At 39.3% G+C, this 19,738-nt stretch overlaps 1 protein-coding gene across 1 annotated transcript in view; it reads right to left on the bottom strand.

Moving 5' to 3' along the window:
• The window catches only part of LOC119023145 (probable phospholipid-transporting ATPase IIA), a 34,424-nt gene that overhangs the window by 8,860 nt on the left and 5,826 nt on the right, over positions 1 to 19,738 (bottom strand). The window contains exons 5-22 of the mRNA XM_037104840.1: positions 18,678 to 18,736; positions 17,661 to 17,712; positions 16,443 to 16,537; positions 15,668 to 15,748; positions 14,470 to 14,545; positions 13,964 to 14,040; positions 13,549 to 13,709; positions 13,303 to 13,445; positions 12,398 to 12,510; positions 11,367 to 11,576; positions 8,361 to 8,522; positions 6,816 to 6,908; positions 6,610 to 6,693; positions 5,590 to 5,760; positions 4,604 to 4,702; positions 2,783 to 2,872; positions 2,378 to 2,522; positions 1,178 to 1,242 (exon numbers count right to left, since the gene is read on the bottom strand). Of these exons, the coding sequence (XP_036960735.1) occupies positions 1,178 to 1,242; positions 2,378 to 2,522; positions 2,783 to 2,872; positions 4,604 to 4,702; positions 5,590 to 5,760; positions 6,610 to 6,693; positions 6,816 to 6,908; positions 8,361 to 8,522; positions 11,367 to 11,576; positions 12,398 to 12,510; positions 13,303 to 13,445; positions 13,549 to 13,709; positions 13,964 to 14,040; positions 14,470 to 14,545; positions 15,668 to 15,748; positions 16,443 to 16,537; positions 17,661 to 17,712; positions 18,678 to 18,736 (1,976 nt within the window). The remainder of the gene's footprint in view (positions 1 to 1,177; positions 1,243 to 2,377; positions 2,523 to 2,782; positions 2,873 to 4,603; positions 4,703 to 5,589; positions 5,761 to 6,609; positions 6,694 to 6,815; positions 6,909 to 8,360; positions 8,523 to 11,366; positions 11,577 to 12,397; positions 12,511 to 13,302; positions 13,446 to 13,548; positions 13,710 to 13,963; positions 14,041 to 14,469; positions 14,546 to 15,667; positions 15,749 to 16,442; positions 16,538 to 17,660; positions 17,713 to 18,677; positions 18,737 to 19,738) is intronic.

Genomic DNA, 19,738 nt, shown 5'->3' with positions numbered 1-19,738 from the left:
CAAGACGTCTTTGCTGACCTATAAAAACAGTCCTTCGGGTGCTTATTATGAACTGATCGTACGGTGACAGACATACAGCTTTGTTATTTGGAAAAAGAAAGATCAGACTGAAGGTGGACGCCCTGCTAAAATGACATTAATAAAAGTCACGACTCTCTAAGTTTCCTCCATAAACTTATTGTTTGGTAAATCACTTCAGTGATTTTAACAATACTTCCACAAACAAATGATTTAAATATTGAATTCATTTACATAGTTCCTATAATTGTATTCATTATTAAGTAACTCCATTAATTGTTAATCCTGTAAAATCAAATACAAATAAAAAAAATGTTTTATCATCAACCCTCACCCCCCAAAATTCAGTTTACTGTCACAGAAGATAAAGAAAAATAAAAAATATTCACATTTGAGAACCAGCGAATGTTTTGCATTTTTGCTAAACTAACATCATTATATATATTATATAATATATATTATTTTCAAATATTCTGTTGATCAAATCATCAATTAATCACGTCATCATTTCAGCTCCAATAACTGAAACCTAACTGCGTGACATTCTGTCTCTGTTTCTTGCACATGAGTATTTTCTTGAGTCTTGTTGTAAAACCACCAGCAGAGAATTCAGCAAGATCCTGCTCCCATCCATGAGTCATTTCCATACACAACCTCTGGTAAAAGCAAAACTTGTTGTTTTGACACTACAGTTGTTAAAACGGATTACATAAACAGGATATTAATCGTTAATTAGAGTAGGCAGATTTTGTTCCCCTTGCTTCCAGTCTTTATGCTAAGCTAAGAGTGGCAGTGATCCTCTCCGCTAACTCTTATCAAGAAAGGGAAAAAGTTAATTTCCCAAAAAGTCTACAACTTTCTGCAAGTAGTATCATTGCTGACACATGTTTCAGGTCCTTATCTGAGCAAACTGTCCATCGTGACAGGGATTTTACAGAGAGGTGACTGATTAGAGACTTCTGCTTGAAAAAAAAAAAGAAAAAAAAAAAAAGCATCCTGTCATCTTTGTTTCCTCTACTCAGACAATAGATCCTCATGAAGAGGAATCATCTGTGTGTGCACGTCTCTGAACGCAAGAGAGATCTTGACAGGAAACACAAAGCGAAAATCTGTGAGAGCGGCACGTCAATGTGAGGCGATGAGATGGAGAGAGTCTTACTTTTCCCTCCACTCCCACGCCACAGTCGGCTTCCTGGATCATGCTGACATCGTTTCCTCCATCCCCTAAGAGAAAACAAAAGCCATGGAGGTGTCAGGATTCACATCAGTGATTCACGAACACAAACTGTTAGTGTGTGAGGCACTCCCTAAATTTGGCCTGATAAAGAGATCAGGACTACAGCCAAAGAAAGGAAAATGACATATCTGTTTGGAATTTACAAAAAATAAAGGATGAGATAAAGGGGTGGGTGAACATGAGAAAAACTATATCAATTAGAAAAAAATATCCAATTACACACAAAAAAGGCACATATTAAAATATACTGATTGATTGATGTTCAATTCAGTAAGCAACATTATCAATAATATTATCAGTTTTTATGTGTCGTCATCATCATGAAGTGATACATAGTACAACACCAGTTCCAAGGAAGAAAACAGAATGTGATTATTTGCTTATCCTGTGGCCCACTCAGAAAACCATGATGCCAGCAACACATTTCAAGCAATTGCTCATTCAAAGGATAGTTCCCCATATATATGTGAATAGTCGTTAAATTACAATAGATTGAATAGTTGATGCGCAAAATATGTTTTCCACTGTTGTTTTCCTTATTTTTACTGCTGCACTCCCGACATTTTTGGAATGGAGGTTGTAAGAAAGTTTATGTTATGAATACCACTGTGAAACACACCTGCAAAATCTAATAACGGAGTTTAATATAACTTAATGAATGTTTCCTGAATTATAACTGTGGAACTACATGAGTTTAATGAAGCCTGACATGGCCTCAAACTAAGTCAGACAACTGAAGGTACCCCATTGTGTGGCCGCAGTAATGTAGCAACAAGAATTATGAAAGACAAATCACTTCTGGAAATGCATCAAGCTTAATATTTGCTAATAATTGCATTCTGTTTTAATTCATGCTTTACACATCAAATCTTTTGGAATCAGCAGTTGTAATTATTAGTATTTGAGTACATTAAAATCAGCTCTGTTTATTTGTGGACTTTAATTAGTGGTTATTCTGGGAGGGCTGGTGAGGTTTGTGGTGGAAACAGATGAATATATTTGGAGCAGAAGAGAAGGTAAAGAAGCTGTTGAATGTTAAAAAACCCGCAGTAAAAAATAAAACTGTACAGACTGAATGCCCCTGTAAAAAAAGCTGTTGGACGGTTTCTATTTTCTACTCACCTACAGCGCAGGTGAGTTTGCCTGTGCGCTCTTGCAGCAGCCGAACTATCTGGGCCTTCTGAGTGGGGGTGCATCGGCAGCAAACCACAGCGGGACACTGACACGCAAGCTCCATGAACTCATACTCATAGTATTTCAGACAAACCTGCAAGAAACCCACAAGAATGGACGAGTGAGCGCCGCATATAACTGATCTCAACTGTGGATCTTTAATACCTTAACTTAACTTACAGTTAAGCTCCTATTGCAGTTTAGAAAGTGACTCTGACCACAGATACCACTTCCAGAGATGCTTCAGTGGCAACGAGTTTTATCATGCATCACACAGAAAAGATGTCAGAGTTTCATAAGGAGATAGAAGTTAGTGGGAGGAAGGTAAGAAACACAGATGCACTCAGCATTTACCTCAAGCGAGTCCCCTGATATCACCAGAGCGCAGTCGTGTTTTCTCCTGAAAGCGTTGAGCTCCAGGTGGGCTTCCCCTCGTGTTGTCACCTATGGCAATAAAAACCGCATTTAAGAATACACACAAAAGAAAAAAAATTATCTAGGATGACAATCTGTCTTAGCATCCTGATTGTTATCAGACTGGTAGCTCCTAAGAATCAGGGCAGCTATTTTCCCTCCAGCTGCAATGACGGCAAATGTTAGAGCAACAACACACCTGCCAAAAATCCAAGCAGCAAAATACCAAAACGATAAGGCCGGTTGATATGAGTTAGATATCTATAAGCCATCTATGAGCAATACACTGAGTATTTGGTAACACTTTATAATAACCACTTAACAACTGTTTATTGTAAAGTTGCAAATGATGTTTATTTTCTCACTGCATAAAAATTAATTAGGACAGTTCTCATGTATTAAGTTGAGGCTGTTACCTTAACGACATTCATAAACCTCCATACTGTAAAGCATTTACATATTTTTATCATACAGCTCTAGAGTTACTATTAAGTACCAACATCGGTTACATTTTTAGGTCAACGAAGCAGAGCCGAAAATTAAGTTAATATATAATGTTTTGAGGCCAATGTCTTTATATTACTAGATCATCTTGACAAATGAGATTACTAATGCCTTAATAGCAATACATGAGACGTGAAAGCAGAAGTATGTTAATAAAATGAACTTTGGTCCCTGCTTTTCATTGTTAACCCTACTAACTATACAGTCTGTCAGCTTTAAATTACAATCTGCCTGGAGACATGACTTCAATTAGCAGAATTGTATCAAACTAAAATGATATAATCATATCATCAAGACATAACTCTGTGCCTTCATCAGGGTAAGTTATAATTGTTGAAATACATTGATAAACATTCTAAACAGTCATTTCCTATGTATAGCTAGATTACAGTATGCTATAAACCATTTAATAATTGTTTATAGAGCACACAAATGTTTGATAAGGAGGGTCAAAGTAGAAGAAAAATCTAAGTTGGAATGTGGGGGAGTATACTGTATTATAAAATCAACTGAGGTCCCTAACAATTGTGCCAGGTTCAAATATAGACTTCTCCAAAAATGCAGCATTGACAGGGCATGGTGTTAATCTGTCAACAAGAGTTATGCTCTGGAATGAATATCCTTCAACCGCTGACTATTCATACGTCAATCCAGATCTGGCCATCGGTGGCCACCAGGAAACTAATCCAGATGTATGTGTTGCAGGCCCAGTCAGCACTCCCCCGTCCACTGGGACAGAGGTTTTCAAGCCGTGCCAACCATTGTTATTCTCTTCCAGTAACCGCAGTTGTACGCAAGTTGTAACCTTCCTATATGGCAGGCTCTCCTTCTGCTCTGGCACGGCTCCAGAGGGGAAGGCAGAGCGGACTATCAAAGCCGCGGGAGAGCCCGAAACCTGCAAAACATATTAGGAAGTGAGCCCTCTGCATGTTCCCTCTGGGAGTGGTTCAGCTGGTTTCTCCTCTGTTTGAGCGAAGGCCTGTTTGTTCTCTTTGACAGTGGTTTGGATGCTTTTGCTGGTGGGAGGTGATTTATTCAGCTGTGGATGCTGGCTTGGCCTGCATGCGTAGTTGTGTGGGGCTGTCTGACCACTAGCTAATGGGTCTTGGTCTCACAGAGGATAGATGCCCGTGGGTCGATGGAGTCAGGAAACTGTCAGTGCTGCACTGAACTGGGATGACCCATGTGGTACTAAAATCAACTATTACCCACTTAATGTGCATATAAGGGGAAGAGGGGTCCTTGTCTTGCACTTACGGATCTGAAGATGTGGATGTCCTGGTTGCGGGTGATCAGATGGGCGTTCTTAGCCGTGCATGTGGCCGTTTCAAGCTTGTCTCCTGTCAGCATCCAAACCTACACAGAAACAGAGTGAAGATGCACCGATGTTTAAAAGGAAATTCCAATTAAACTTGTTCATTAATTTCTGTTATCTGTTATGTACTGAGGCTATAAAATAATCTAAATGGTTTATTCACTCAAATAAGAAAAAAAGGATTTCCTAACTGTAGTGTTTTGGGTTTTTATCTACTATTCCTGACTTCATTCAGATTCAGTTCTTCATGAAAGGAATTCATTTCTACTTCTCATGAGGACATTTTAATAATTGCTTGATGTCTCTTCAGCGGCAATGTTCCAATTACTCTGGATAGTCCATGCATACATTTTCATCTGAACTACTTTCTATGGAGGAAATAGACCCTTTGGAAAAAGTTGGCAGCATGTTCTGTGGTTTATCATGAGTTACAGGACCATTTTTTCTGGGAGGATCCAGCTATTGAATTAATACAAATAATAATACAAATTCAAAATCAAAACAAAATCCCATTTACCTTCACTTCACTGAGGTAGAAATCTTATAGACTGCTGTCTCAAAACCTGAAAAACTAAAGCTAAACTTTTCTCTAAGGAACCTGGAACCAAGTGAGATTTTCTTCTTGTTCTTTTCTGTACATTGGGTGAACCGACCCTTTATATCCCAGTGACTAATCAGCTTTCTTGGTCCCTTGCAAAAGATCAAATGTTCATGTGGTCAAATATTTTATATCAACCATCTGAAACGCCAACCAACCACTTAAAATTCTCCTTATAATTTATTCAAATTCACTTTAATCTTGTTTTCTTTATACTTCAAGGAGGCACTTGGATGTTGTTTGTTCATGTAGGTAGATATGAAAAACATATGTCTTGTTTCTATGTTTAGTTTTTATGGGTTTGTTGCTGCTAAGAGCTACCCCCCAGACCTTGATGCCTGCATTGCGGAGGATCTCCAGGGTGGGCCTGACATCCGTCTGGAGCTGGTCCTCCACTCCAGTCAGACACAGCAGCTCCATCTCCATCTCCAGACTCTCAATCACTGTTGCCACCTTCAGAGAGCGGTCATGGACACTCAGCTTGGCCTGGACGTAACGTGCCTGCGGAGCAGGAGGGGAACGGGAATGTTTTGAGTGGGAGGAGATCAAAATAGTATAAGGTGGAAATACTGCAAGACCAAACAAGGGAAACAGCCAGGAATAGATGGAGAAAGAATAAAACAACTAAAACAGGGTTTCCCTACAGTGTGCACACATGAGCAGATTTTTTGCCACCTACAGAGATTAAACTTTGTGCAGCATGATAACACACCATTCGCCACATACAGGAGTTTGCATATCGGCTATCAAAGTTTCAGTTTAAATACAAATTACAAGGTATTTGCATGCAAGCAGCCCTTAGAGCTACTATGTTTCAGAGAGCTGAAAATACAGAACAGACATGATCAATTGGTTAACGCCCATCGTCAGTGCTCCAGCTCCAGGGCAATTTGCGAGTGAGATAAAGCAAAAACAATCTGAGTGTGACTCATACAGGAACACAAACTCTGCGTGTGACTCAGTCGGTGACTCACTGCTGCCCACCAGCTCTGCTCACACAATTATACACTTCAGTAACGGGCCTGGGGGTGAAGACTTCAGGGGAGACAGCCTAGCCCAGCTCAAACAATGAGTGGGGCCTGGGTGTGTGCGTAGGAGGGTGGGGGGTATGGACTGGACCCTCTAATTACCCGGCAACACACTCTGACATTTAGAAATACCGAACCTGTTGCATGAAATATCATTCTGCATTTGTGGTTTTGTCAGTGTGAGTGTAAATTGAAATATCTAACATGCTGTCGATGTTTCCCCGCGTTACCAGCTCTAGCAAACATCAGCCACACACAGAATGTTAAAGTATTGTGATGTTGAGTCCAAATCCCAGGCTTAATCTCATGAGACAGCACTTGCCTCAAAATCCTGATACTGCTCTTCTGTCAGGGACTTCTTGGAGACCACAAGGACCCTCAGGCCTTCCCTCGCCATGTTTCCACACTAGAAAACAGAGTCAGCAACATCTGGATTCAGCAAGTCTATTAGCCTGTGAGTCATGTATAACAGGAATAAAATCACTGTTGTTACATTCATCATGTCTTGTGAAAAAGAAGGGAACCTACCTCCTCTTCCAGCCAGTCATTATACTGAACGATGCCTGCCATCACCACATCAGCACCCTTCATGTAGAACGTGATCTCTCCTGTCGATTCATCCTAGAAAACAATTATTCCAAGTGTGATATAAAAACTTGAGTCATCTTGCATTGAAGGGGAATGCGGGTATTTTCATACCTGATCTCTATGTTTTTATATTTTGTTTGTATAAATGACTAATAGATACAAAGGTTTTGCAATCAGTCCAGCAGATTGTCTCAGACAGGCGCGGCAAAACAGGCTGCAATGGCTTTAATCCTTTGACTGTCAAAGTAGCTTTCCTGAAAGTGGTTGTTTTGCCACTGACAGGCTCAAATTATTAGTCTATCTGTCAACATCATTGAAGAGACCCCCACAGACGTAGACCTTTTTGGAAAGGAGTAATATAGTAAACCTGCAGCAATGTCTTTCTTGCCAAATCTGCCAGACTTCATTTCAAGAAGTAATATCATCATCTAAAAACACAGTTTATGAAACTTCACTGAAAGAATTTAGCACTCACTAAAATCATCTTTGGTCATGTTTTTACTGTTCCAGCAATCATTCTCTAGTTTGGTCACATAAACAACCCTTAATTCACCCGTGTAAATGTTACAATATCAAGAGAGGAGTGAGATGGAGCGCTGACATCAGAGAAACAAGCGAAGAAGAATGCTTCCAGAACTTGCTCCTTGAAATTAGAGTTTATTACAACTAAACCAGAGATGGTGACTTTTGGACCAATGGAAAGACGAACCAATAAGAGTTTTTCTTGGTTTATTTAATTTCTGTCACGATAAAAAAATAATTAGTTAGTTTTCGTGAAGGATTTGGTAAGAGCCATAGCAGCTGTTTCTGGTGAAACAAAAATGATCTTATTCTTACAGAAACAGGTCAATCTCCAAGGCCGATCTGTAGGGATCTTGTCGAATAAGCCAAAAAGTTTTGCACCTATTAGTCCTTTATTCACCAAAATATGTGAGTATAGATCCCAGGGCTTAAATATATTAGAATTCCCCTTTAAATACCTGGGTGTGTTTAACTGAGAAAGGATTTCCACTTCATACCCATGTGAGCCTTGGTGCACGTGCACTATTTTATGATTTTGTGTTGCCTAGGAAATGCATAAGTTATTTTGGTATTCACCAGGGCTTTCAAAAAGCGTTTAAAAATATTATCATGAGGAAGTCATGTTTTAAAATCCCAGGCTTCCTGAGTTATAGTGCAGCCAACAAAAGTAATGTTAGTCATCAGACTTAGTCACAGGTTATTACAAGGTGAGGTTTTTCTCAGATAATAGTCTCAAATATGAATCTTTTGTTTGCCTTGTTGATGTTGGAGTCAAGTCCCAATCGCCCTCCTAGCAACAAGAACTGTTCTACATTGTATTTCAAAGTAAGGTTAGGCAATTGGGAAAACTAGGGAATCAATTTCTTTTAATCACGCAAGAAATAAAAATGCACAACAGCTGCTGCAATTCAGCCGGCAAAAGAGAAAATGAATGACCAGCGACAAAATGATCTTGGCACTCACTCGCACAATGATTCCCATCCTCTTGCTCTCATAGGTGAAGGGGAATATCTGCAGGATGGTGAAGTTCAGTATTTGGCCAGTAGGGGTCCGCAGCTGCATGGAGGACTGGTCTCTACCCACCAGGGTCAGACCAACACTCTCAGTCCACTGCACCAGCGACACCTATCAACACCACATTACAAAGGCCTTAGTGTGTGGTCATCAAAATAAGGATATAAAACATGAATATGATTGCTTACATTTCATGTTTTTTTTTATCAAATGATACAATATAATCATCACTCAGGTACAAGAAGCAAAAGAGAAAAGTGACCACTGCTTTTTATTATTCTCATGGTAAAACCATTTTGTCAATTCAATGTTTCATTTATTGAATTAGAAAAGATAAAGCAACAGTGAAGGGCACTTTGGACTGAGCAGGATGTGAGAGAGCACAGTAACCATTCAGCTTTAATCAATAGCTCAAGCATTTTCAGCACTCAAGTGTATTGATTGATAAACTAGGGTCCATTTCTGAACTGAAAATATTGTTTTGCCTTGATTCCGTATGAAGGACACAACAAATGACATCCATTAATACAACGTTAGCATGCGTGTGTGTGTGTCAGTGTGAGGAGAAAAAGAGCGAAGATGACATTGCCCAATAACTTCCAGACCAGAAGCCAAATCACAAACCCAATTCATCAGACATCTTCTGACAGGTTTAATGGCAGAGCAGCCAAATGGACACAGATGAAAGAAAAAAAACAAAGATTGCCATGTTCCACTCTTACAACCGCAGATTGTGCGGTTTCAAAATTCCTTATTTTGGAAATACGTGACCACGTAGTCTAACAATGCCTGACCCGAAACACTTTAACGTCAGAAAAGCTCAGACTACCGTAATGTTTGTCATCCAGGTTGGGAAATATGAAGATTGTGCTTAGTCACAGTCTAGAAATAATCACTGTGGAGGCATTCTTGGATCTGGTGTCGGCCACAACAGCACCACCTTGTAACAGCAGCATCTGGGTTGGCTGCAGATTTGTAACTGGACTGAATAACTCTGCATCCTGTTGGCTTGACTCAAAACCACCAGATGGCTGTTTTATATGAGCTGAAAAGCAAAGTGATTCAGAACGAAAACTCTCACTGGTGAATCACACAAAATGTAAGTCAGCCATTTGATTCTTATGCACAAGAGGAGTCTGATTTTAATGTAAGAGCAAAAAGAACTGTTTTCGTTTGCATGTAGATATCTTTACACAACTGACAAGTATGTGGTAAAACGTCACTTTTCACCTCATAGGTAAAACCATGCATTCAACAGTCACTGACAGTGTGTCCATGGTGCTCACAGCCAAAACCAGATCTATATTAAGACTTCCTGAAAGCTGTAGGAAAGCAAACTGAATCTTGCTCCAGATTGTATCAAACTCATACAAAGCAAACTTCAGAGCTCAGCAGCAACTAAAACAGCCTACATTTGTATCAAGTGTGACCTAAAAGAATGAAACGGCTCAATTTCCATCTCACTATATAAACCACAAATCTTTAAAAAGGACAGATGAACAGGACTCTATCAAAATGTGTTATCAAAGAGGAAATTCAAAAGGGGATAAGTGCAATGGGCCGGGGAGCACATTAAGGAAATCCGTATTTACGCCGCAGGAAATGGATCGAAGTCAGATTCCGCAGCCTTCTTCCTGAGGTTCAAAGAATTCATACTGATCAAGGACATAAATGTGGAATGCCATTTGGCCTTCAATTAGAAAGCAGTGAAGACACTCAAGATAATGGCCTGTAGTGACAAAAACTGAGGACTCAAGGCGTCTTGAGATCGGAAGTCTGTTCTCCTGTTGGCCCTTCAATGTTTGTCCTTGAGAAAATGATGTTGAAGTTTACATTTCCCAACAAGTCAAGTTGAAATATTATCAACATATACATGTAGGCCTGTGTGTATTTGTGTCTGTATTTACATACACCCTCTGACGGATGTGATTTTATAAATGTAGGAAACGGATGCAAGAAAAAAAAAGGTTAATGTTAATTAATGTGTGTGTTGTCGGTTGATATTATTGGTTTATTTATGTATTTTTTTTTACCTGTCTCCTTTAACTAAACATCTTTTGATATTTTCAAACTGTCTGAACATTCTATTGGTATATACATAACATTTATTATTACCATTGCTTATTACTATTTAAGAAGCATATGACCTTTCCTCCAGCAACTGAATGACAAGTTTTCTCACAAAGTCAAATCTGTGTAAGACCAGAGAGAGCTGACAATGTTTTCTCAGTCCAATATAGAAAAAATATTTTTGAATGATGTTACAAGATGATCAGATATCAGATGATAAAATGTTAAAGTTCCTTTCTAGACAGGTTTCAATATGTTGGTTTTTTCACCGGTCTAAGAAAGCAACCCTCAGTGTTAACCTTGGCACATACATAATTCTGTAGCGTGAAGCTCAAACATGTGAAGTGAAGTAAATCACTGAGGTTATTCATGATACATCTTAGGATATAAAAATGAATATATAAGATATTTTTTAAGTCAATATTATTGGTAGTAGGGCTGCACAATAAAGTAGTATCATAGAAAAGGGCAATATCCAAATAACACAGCTGCAAATTAAAAAAAAAAAGTTAAAAACAAAACAGCATTATAATTAAGGTAAGTTGTGCTGCAGAGATGCCCTTGGCCTACAAAGTTTGATCTCCAGATGTAAGAAAAGATGTTGAAAACAACTTAAAACAGAATCAGGATTTTAAAAAGGTTTTTTCAATGAAAATGAAAATTGTGATGCAAAGTTGATCATTCCCACAAATCGTGACTCATCACAATAACTTGCAAAATGATGTCAATGTAATTGTTTAACCACATGATGCAGCCCTAATTAGTAGCACACGCCTTATGTGTTTTGAATAAAACTGAATCTCAGAAGGAGTATTTAACCCTTCTGAAGAATGTAATATCAGTATAACTGGAGGAACATTTATTTTATGTGGCTAGACATCATACCTCATCTGGGCTCGAGGCCTGGTAGACTCTGCATGTGTCTTCATAATGCTGCTCGGCTTCGGCCTGGTCTGTCACACCGTTGGCCTCGTACACTGGTGTCACGTTGTGCACTAGGGCGATGGCCTTCACAGCCTCATGAACTCTACTGCTGATGGTCTTGCGGACCTTGGTGGCTGCCGGAGCCCTGGAGGCTGGAAGGTCGTGGGTGGGCTGAAGAGAATTACAGAAGGTATTGTCATCAAAAGACGGGGGTTACAGGAATCTGAGTTATACAACAGAGTTATAACACCCTTTCTAGGAGTAGTCTTTCATTGTGCTCAAGGTTTCTTTAAGAGATTGCAACTATTGTTGCCAACAGAACTAACAATGTGTACTGTTAAAAGAAAAAAAAAAAACAAGCTGTAGGAGTGACTGAAATCTGTGGTGTTGAATTGAATACAAAACAACAAGATGCTTGAACAGTATGTTGGAACACTTACAGATATAACTCTCTGATCCAGTAATAGATAAGGACACACATTTATTTAAGATCAGAGTTTACTAGCTGGAGAAGTGAAGGTTTTAGTCTGGGAACTAGCTTCAAAAATGTAAGTTTCATTCATTGATCTGGCCTGTAAACATAAACAGATGTTCAAAGTAAATATGAACAATTTGCTTTTGCATTGTGGCCTTGCTATTTTAAGAAGGCTGTGCTTTCCAGGGGTTAATGGTAGCGTCATTAAAGAAGTCCGGTCAGTGCTTCGCTTGTGGGCTAATCCTGTTTCCTGCCTCACTAACCTCTGGTGTCAAGGGGGACAAAGAGTGACATCTGAGGTCAGGAAGCATTCAACCAAACAATAATCACAAACTGATATGTTTCTTAAAACAATGTTCATGTCTGTTTGTTTGACCCTTTCCCAAGATCTGGGAATTTCAATCTTTTCTTTTCAGTTTGTTTTCTAAATAGCGTGAGTGAATTTGCTCATTTTCAGACATTTCTTCTCTCAAACTCTCACAGTGTGTGTATACTCATGCATGTACTTTCTTTTTACCTGTGTGTAGGCGCTGAACACATGGCTCTGTACTTCATCCATCGAGTCCATCCCATAAGCAACAGTTCCAAGATGGAGCCTTCTGAACACCATTTCATTTTGGGTAAGAGTCCCTGGTAGAGATTACATTACAGTCAAACTCCTCCACAATAATAACAACTGAAACAGCTAACTTCTATATGCTACACCTTCCATATGCTACACCTCTGGCTAATGAGGAAAAATAAAATAGTGTCTTAGATTTTGCTAAATTAATATAATTTTGGAAACTCACTCTTCCAGCATCAGTAAATGTAGAGGTATGTTTACACCTTTCACACATAACTTAAAACAGTTTGCATGCCACATATGGTGATTGGGGAAAAAAAAGGTACGGAAGCCAGAAGGCTTTCCTTCAACACTACACGCAACCTCTGTATCCTCACACTCACTTTAAAAGCATTTTCCGCTAGTATATCAAAAAGACCTCAGGGGCCTCGCACGTACATTAGCCTGACCTGCAGACCCCACCGGCCTTATCACGGTCTGGATGGGAAATGGCTGATCATTTTATTGGGCATGAGGGCTATAAATCTGACGTCTAACACCTCACGCCTGAGGAAATGCATTGGTCGAGGTGTTGTGCTCTAGAGGTGTGTTTGGATGAGGGACTTTAGGCTTTGTTTTATGATTTAAGGGGCCAATAAGTAGCAGGTTTCCAAAAGCACAGACCCCACCAGAGAACAACCCCCCCCAGGGAAGTTATTTAACTTTGTCCTACTGCATACTTCCTTGGCAAATCCCCAGCATTATAAACTTTTATCTTAATACTCCACAAGGTGGCCTCAGTGATTGTTTTGGCTACACACCTACACACCAGAGCATATTAATATGATGTTTTTCACAGCCATTTCCTGCAGCCTCACCTGTTTTGTCAGTCAGCAGATAGGAGATGCGTCCAAGCTGTTCAGGTATGGTGCTGGCTCTCACCATCGTCCCAGGGATCTTGGAGTCTTTCTTAATCATCCAACTGAAAACCATCTTCCCCATATCCAGATTGACACGCAAACTGCATCAAATAAAAACAGCAAATATATCATTTTTTAATGCCTTGCATGTAAATACAATAAAACACTACAGATAACTATGAAGTAGAGAATCTTAAGTCGCACCTTATGGGCACAATGTGAGAGAAAAGCAGCAGGAAGCGGAATATCTGGAGGTACCAACGTCCAGCGAAGTGCTGGAGGGCCACCATAACCAGTGACACCACCACCAGGGCCCCAAACAGGATCTTAGTCAAACAGTTCACTTCCAAGTCAAACAAACCCACCTACCATGAGCAACAGAGGGAAACATTATGAGTCAAATGAATGTCAACAGAAATGGTCTGTGTATGTTAAATATGTAGGTCTACGTAAGTCAATATTGACAAAAACAAAAGTAAATTGAAAATCCGAAACAAAAATGAAATACAGAATGAATCTATTATGGATGAATTACATCAAAATCCTCCAAACTAATACATCCTCATGCAAAGTTAATGATCAAATGTTGGTTTTCAGGCTCTGGCTCACACTACTGTACCTTGTGCCTTGGGTTGGAGGTGTTCATGACACTACGCAGCTCCCTGCCTGTGTAAATCACAACTCCCACCACTGTGCCTGGAGTGAGGGAAAGAAAAGGGCCTTAAAAAAACTGCCTCAGGTCAATATAATAAAACAACAACTTAAAACACAGCTTGTCAAGAAGATGTTTCCCAGACTTACAATCTTGACATGAACAGACTTTTTCAAATGAATAATGTCATTTGGAATAAAGAATGCTGTTTTAGATTGCTTAATGGATAACATATGACAGTGTGGTCTTGATGCACGCTTTCTTTACCGTTATAGTCAGTTGGCCCTGAGCTACTTATGAATAAGCTACATTTCTTGACTGTTTGTGTGTTTGGTTAAGTCATCAGATCAACATTTGTGAAGGAAGTAACGCTTCAGTGCAACTCAGTGCATTAAGCGCAGAGGCTGGTCCTGGCTACTTCCTGATAATTAGCTGCCTCGTGAATGGAGCTGCACCGTCAGTCACATATTTACCAGAGGCAACAACGGTGCTGGCCCACAGAGTGTTTTCAATGCTGAGACTTTCGTTAACCGGTGGGTCCCCATCTTCCTGTAACAATTGAGACAACAGACATACAGGTTTTGTAAACAAAAAATAGTAAGTAACAAAACTCATTTCAGGCATGGCATACCCAGCATTCATATGTCAAACAAGTTTTTTTTATCCCTCACACATACATGTCTTTTAGGTTAATGTTACATAGGTTCTTCAGTCAATACATTAATGCTGTTAGCCACTCACTTATGCATGATATCTTGCAAGAGGGAAGCTCGCCACTGCTTCAAACAGGGAACACACCTACACAGTTCTAATCTGTTTCATAATTTACCACCATTACGGAGCCAATTCTGCTGCCTGATTCATAACACAAGCACACATCACATATAAGAATGTTGTGACTTTAGGAGTTGGAACTTTCAATCCTATTGGCTCACATGCAATGCATAAAGTGTTTTTCAGGATATTATTTGAATCATTGAAGAAGCTGAAATAAAAACTCTAAATATATATATTATATAGGGAGAGACTGATGGTCATATTATGTCTGTGGTGGTATGAGGTTGTTTGATTTCAACTCCTACCATGGTCACACCATGAGAGGAAAAATAGTTTATAGGCTGATCTAAGGAGAACTCCACAGTTTCTTTAACGGATAACTTATATATTCTCTGTGTATAAGTGATACAAACAATCAAAATTAAAAAAAAATCTAAATGCAGTTAAAAGTGCTGCTCAAGCGATTGAAAAAGACAACATGGGACATCAAGAAAACAAAAAAGGATTTAGAGACTAATGCACACCGAGTCAGTAACCAAGTATGGCTAGGTAAAAACACAAGGGATGGAAAATAAAAGATAATACATGTAATACAAAAACACATCGACCGATAAGCCGACAGTAAGTGGGTGTTACAGAACGTGGTTCGAGATGCAGTGTGCTCTCTCTCTCTCTCTCTCTGCACGGTTTACCTTGTGAGGTCTTTAAGTTTATCTGTCTGCATTCAATTTAGACTTTTCCATGGTGAACGTGTTACTACGTGCCATCTAGCCAGATTGCTGTCAGGAATTACGTAAAAGTGACTCAGGCACACATGAGATCTACATGTTAAATTGCCATCAGATTAACATAAGGGCCTGAAAGTCTGAAAAGAACAGTAATACAAGCACTCACCCTGGTGAAAGTTCCAATAAAGTTGTGGATATCAATGTTTGGTTCTTCTGCGTACACATATGATCTGATCTGCAGAAGGTCCTGTGAAAAATCATTAACAAATTTTAACATCACTGCCATATGAGAAAGTTATTTCAGTAACGATTAATGATGAATAAGACAAAAATATCACCAAACATTATGTACCTATCACAGATAAAACATAATTTTTTGAATAAACCAGTTTTTGAATGATGAACAAATATTCCTTGAGTACGGTAGTTCAATAAATATAGCGGTTAGTTTAGTTTGACTATTCTGTGAATCCTGAGGCAAATGTTCGTTTACTCTTGAAAAACAGATCATCATCTTAATTAATCAATGGATCATTCAGCTTACACATTGTCAGAAAATAGTTAATTAGTAAATCATGATTTCTAAAGGATCAAATTGGTTTTGTCCAACCAATAGTCCATTTGTGTAATTTAATTGGAACATTTTTAAAATTAAAAAAGTTAAATAAAAAATATGAGCACTCTTCAGATAGTACAAGCATGAGTTGAACCTTTGACCTTATAGTCCGGACATTCTCTGATGACCAGGCCACCCTGCATTCTAATTAAATCACTACTCTGTCCTAATGACAGACCTGTCTCTCTGAGACCATAGTCGGCACGCGCAATTACTCACATATTCATCAAAACACAAGGCACGGCAACAGCATAAACGCAGTGTTTAACAGTAAATTGCCTCCGACATATAACTAACAACCTCTCCTTTTTGTTTTATGACTCACGGCAGCAGTTGGCAGTCTCTGCGTGCAGGCCACTGGGAGGCGTAGTTTCCAGTCCGTCTCTCCATCCAGCTGGTCAGTCCGCAGGAAACAAGAGCCTGGAGAAGGAGAAGACAAGAGCTGCTACTGATGCCAGATTTAAACACATTCACCCCTAGGGGGCAACAATAGATTGGCTTTTAGTTAAAGGAAGGGCATCGCAAATCTCTTTTCTTGATGATGGCATAGAATCTACAGATCATTACATTTATATTTCAATAAACATGGAATGCTTCTGTCAACTGTTGTTGGTTATTGATTGTTTGTTTCATCCATTTTCAAGGCCCAGTTTGAATAAATAGAAGAAAAAAAAGGGAACTGGATTCAGCAAGGAGTCATAAATGAATAGCAGCAACTTCTGTGAATGGGACAAAGCTGCATTTTACTGTTGGAGCAGAAGTGGAGGAATTCACCAAAGCCCATCCCCCCACTGGCCTGCATGCGTCATCCTGCCCAAAACTCCCAATCCTGGCCTAGGCTCTTCATAATTGACCTAATGGCCTCCACATGGAAGAGAGATAACCAAGCACTATTTCCAGTAAAACAAAGCTGTTGTTTTTCTTCCCCCCACAGGAAGACGCAACAACAACATGCATCTTGCTTCTCTTACGCCGTCACATTTGGGTTTCTAGGAGCTGAAAATAAAACATCTCCCTGTGATGAGATTATTGGTGTGCCTTGCCTGAGGAGTTTTTATTTTGAATGCGCATTTTGTATATGTGCAAATAAAGGATGCAATGCAATTCTCTAAGTTTGTGTTATCACGGACAAATCTTGTCCTAATCCATATTTGATTATTCAGATGAAGCAACCTCCCCTCTCCTGTTTTGTCACTGCATTTGATTTCTGTGTCCCTCGCTTTTCCTTTTCATTATCTTCTCATTTGAATGACAAAATTAGTCATAGGCAAAGATGAAGAAAGAACAATATTTTGGTAACAGTCCCCATGGAGCAGGAACTCTCCACCATACCACACTTTGAGTGATAGTTTAGTACTGGACCCAATTACAATTTAGACATTGTAGGACTTCCTGTCCCAGCTCAGGGATAATCCCTGCACCTCAGCGCCTTTTTAAACAAGTCATTTCCCTGGCCAGCCAGCCAGCAAGCCAGCCAGCAAGCCAGCCAGCCAGCCAGCCAGCCTGTTGTGGAGATCTGGATGAATGACCAGCAGATGTTTACCATTTCTTTCAGAGGTCCTTAAAAAGATCATGTCAGCAGGAACACGCTGGTTCTACAAAGAAAGGCAGAAAGAAAAACATCATTTCAACATCACTTCCTGATCCCACACTGCTCCTCCTCCCTCCTCCGCTCTTTAACTGCAGAAAAGTAGGACTTTTACCTTTTCATGTGCCACATTACCCACAGCCAGTCAGTCAAAATAATAAGCCCTCCAGCAAATCATCCTGTCATGGCCTGAGCAGGACCCTGACCAGGTTTTACACTCTGCCTGACCTGGTCCCTCCACTACACCAGACAAATTCAGCATTCAATTCATCTGGACAGCTTCCCCCGAAGTTAGACTGTGCATGGATTATTGCTAGGTGGTTAATGCCTTCACAAAAACACATTATGTCTTTTCAAATGCAGGTTAATTAAAAAATATAGTGCTGTCTTTTTTTGCTAGCTACTGGTTTCACCTCTGCTGATGAGTTCACGTTTCTGCATTGTAAGCCACATAACTCTAAATCACTCAGTCATATTAGTGAAATGGCTAGGACAACATGTGTGACCTTTCCTTCAGCTGCTTTGAAACGAGTTGGAAACTGAAGACAGGACCCACTTCTCATATTTCATGTAAAAAGACCTCAAAGGATCCACTCTGCCCACGAGAGGAGCAACACAACTGATTCCCCCAGAAAACACAAACTAACTTAGGTATTTTAAACAACTGCAAACTATAAATTGGATTTCAAAATGAAAAAAAAAAATGTAAAAATACATAATTGAATTTGTGTTTAAGATCTAATTAAAGGCATTTAGGGTTCACTTCTGTTGTGTATCCATTGAGTTTGACAGCCTGAGGCTCAGCATTGATCACAAGATTACAAAATCTTTACTAACTCCTTTCACCTCAGTCACCAGTGAAGCACATAAGATTAACAACCCTGTCATTACTCGCTGTCATATACATTTTAACATGACAGGCTTGAAAATCCAAAGTATTTGCAGGTGTGGATAAAATAATCTTCAACAAACCTTTTCCACAATTATAAGATCTCCAACTTGAATACCGCTGCTTTTGACCTTCACTGTGCCTGAAATACAGAACAGATCTTAAAGTTAATGCAGTGTTAAGGAAGTCTGTATATCATTTGATGGGATTCACATGGATAAAGTATTCAGTAATCGTGATTTCTAAAATTTAATAAATATGTACAGTAGAATTCAACATAAGTTTTTAGCATGTCTTAAAATGACACACAGTTCTCCTGTGTTGAATACAATATCACTTTAAACCTCTAATGTCTTCTTTGGGTGAACTGTTGTCCTGCATGCCTCATCAGTTAACCCTCTGAATCTGGGAAGGCAATTTTCCTTGCATATTTGAAAGAATGTGGGGGGAGCTGAGCCTTTTCTCTCATTTCATTTGGAATGAACGGGCAAAATCGTTTGGAAGAGATCACCGACCCCTGACCTCTGCCGTGACCCCGGGGCTTTGCATATGTAAGACATTAAGGCACATTAATATTGCTATGCATTTGAGTGCAAGGGACTTCACATGAGGGCTCTGCTCCACTAACACACACAACAGAATTACAAATTAATTTACAGACCAAAACTGATTAAATTCAGGACAGAGCAGCTTTATGTGACACCTTTCAGACATAAAATGAGGCAAAATATCAAAATACAAGATAAGTTTAATTAATATTAAAACAAAGAAGTGGTTTATGTCAATATCTCATGCACCGTTTTTGTCAAACATTGAGTAACTGACTAGCTGACTGACTGAAAATCATTTCTATTTAGATAAGTGATTAATCTGTTAAACTGCCTAATATTCAGTCGTCCCACCACAATGTGAAGATTTGTTGCTTTTCTCTGTCATATATGACAGTAAACTATATGCATTTGCTTTGTTGACTGTTTGTCAAACTGCAGAAGTAATTAAATACATCTTCCATGAGCATCTTCACATTTTTCACTGTCTTTTCAACACAACAACTTCATCCAGTTTCTTCTCATGCTACAAGAACACAACACACCAAGCTCTGACATCATAAAGTTTCTATAAGCCACAAGATATGCAGGGGGGC

The sequence above is a fragment of the Acanthopagrus latus genome, chromosome 7 (genome assembly GCF_904848185.1).
Source record: "Acanthopagrus latus isolate v.2019 chromosome 7, fAcaLat1.1, whole genome shotgun sequence".
Lineage (NCBI taxonomy): Eukaryota > Metazoa > Chordata > Actinopteri > Spariformes > Sparidae > Acanthopagrus > Acanthopagrus latus.
Note: the sequence above shows the minus strand (reverse complement) of the source record. Positions and strands in the feature narration are given on the sequence as shown.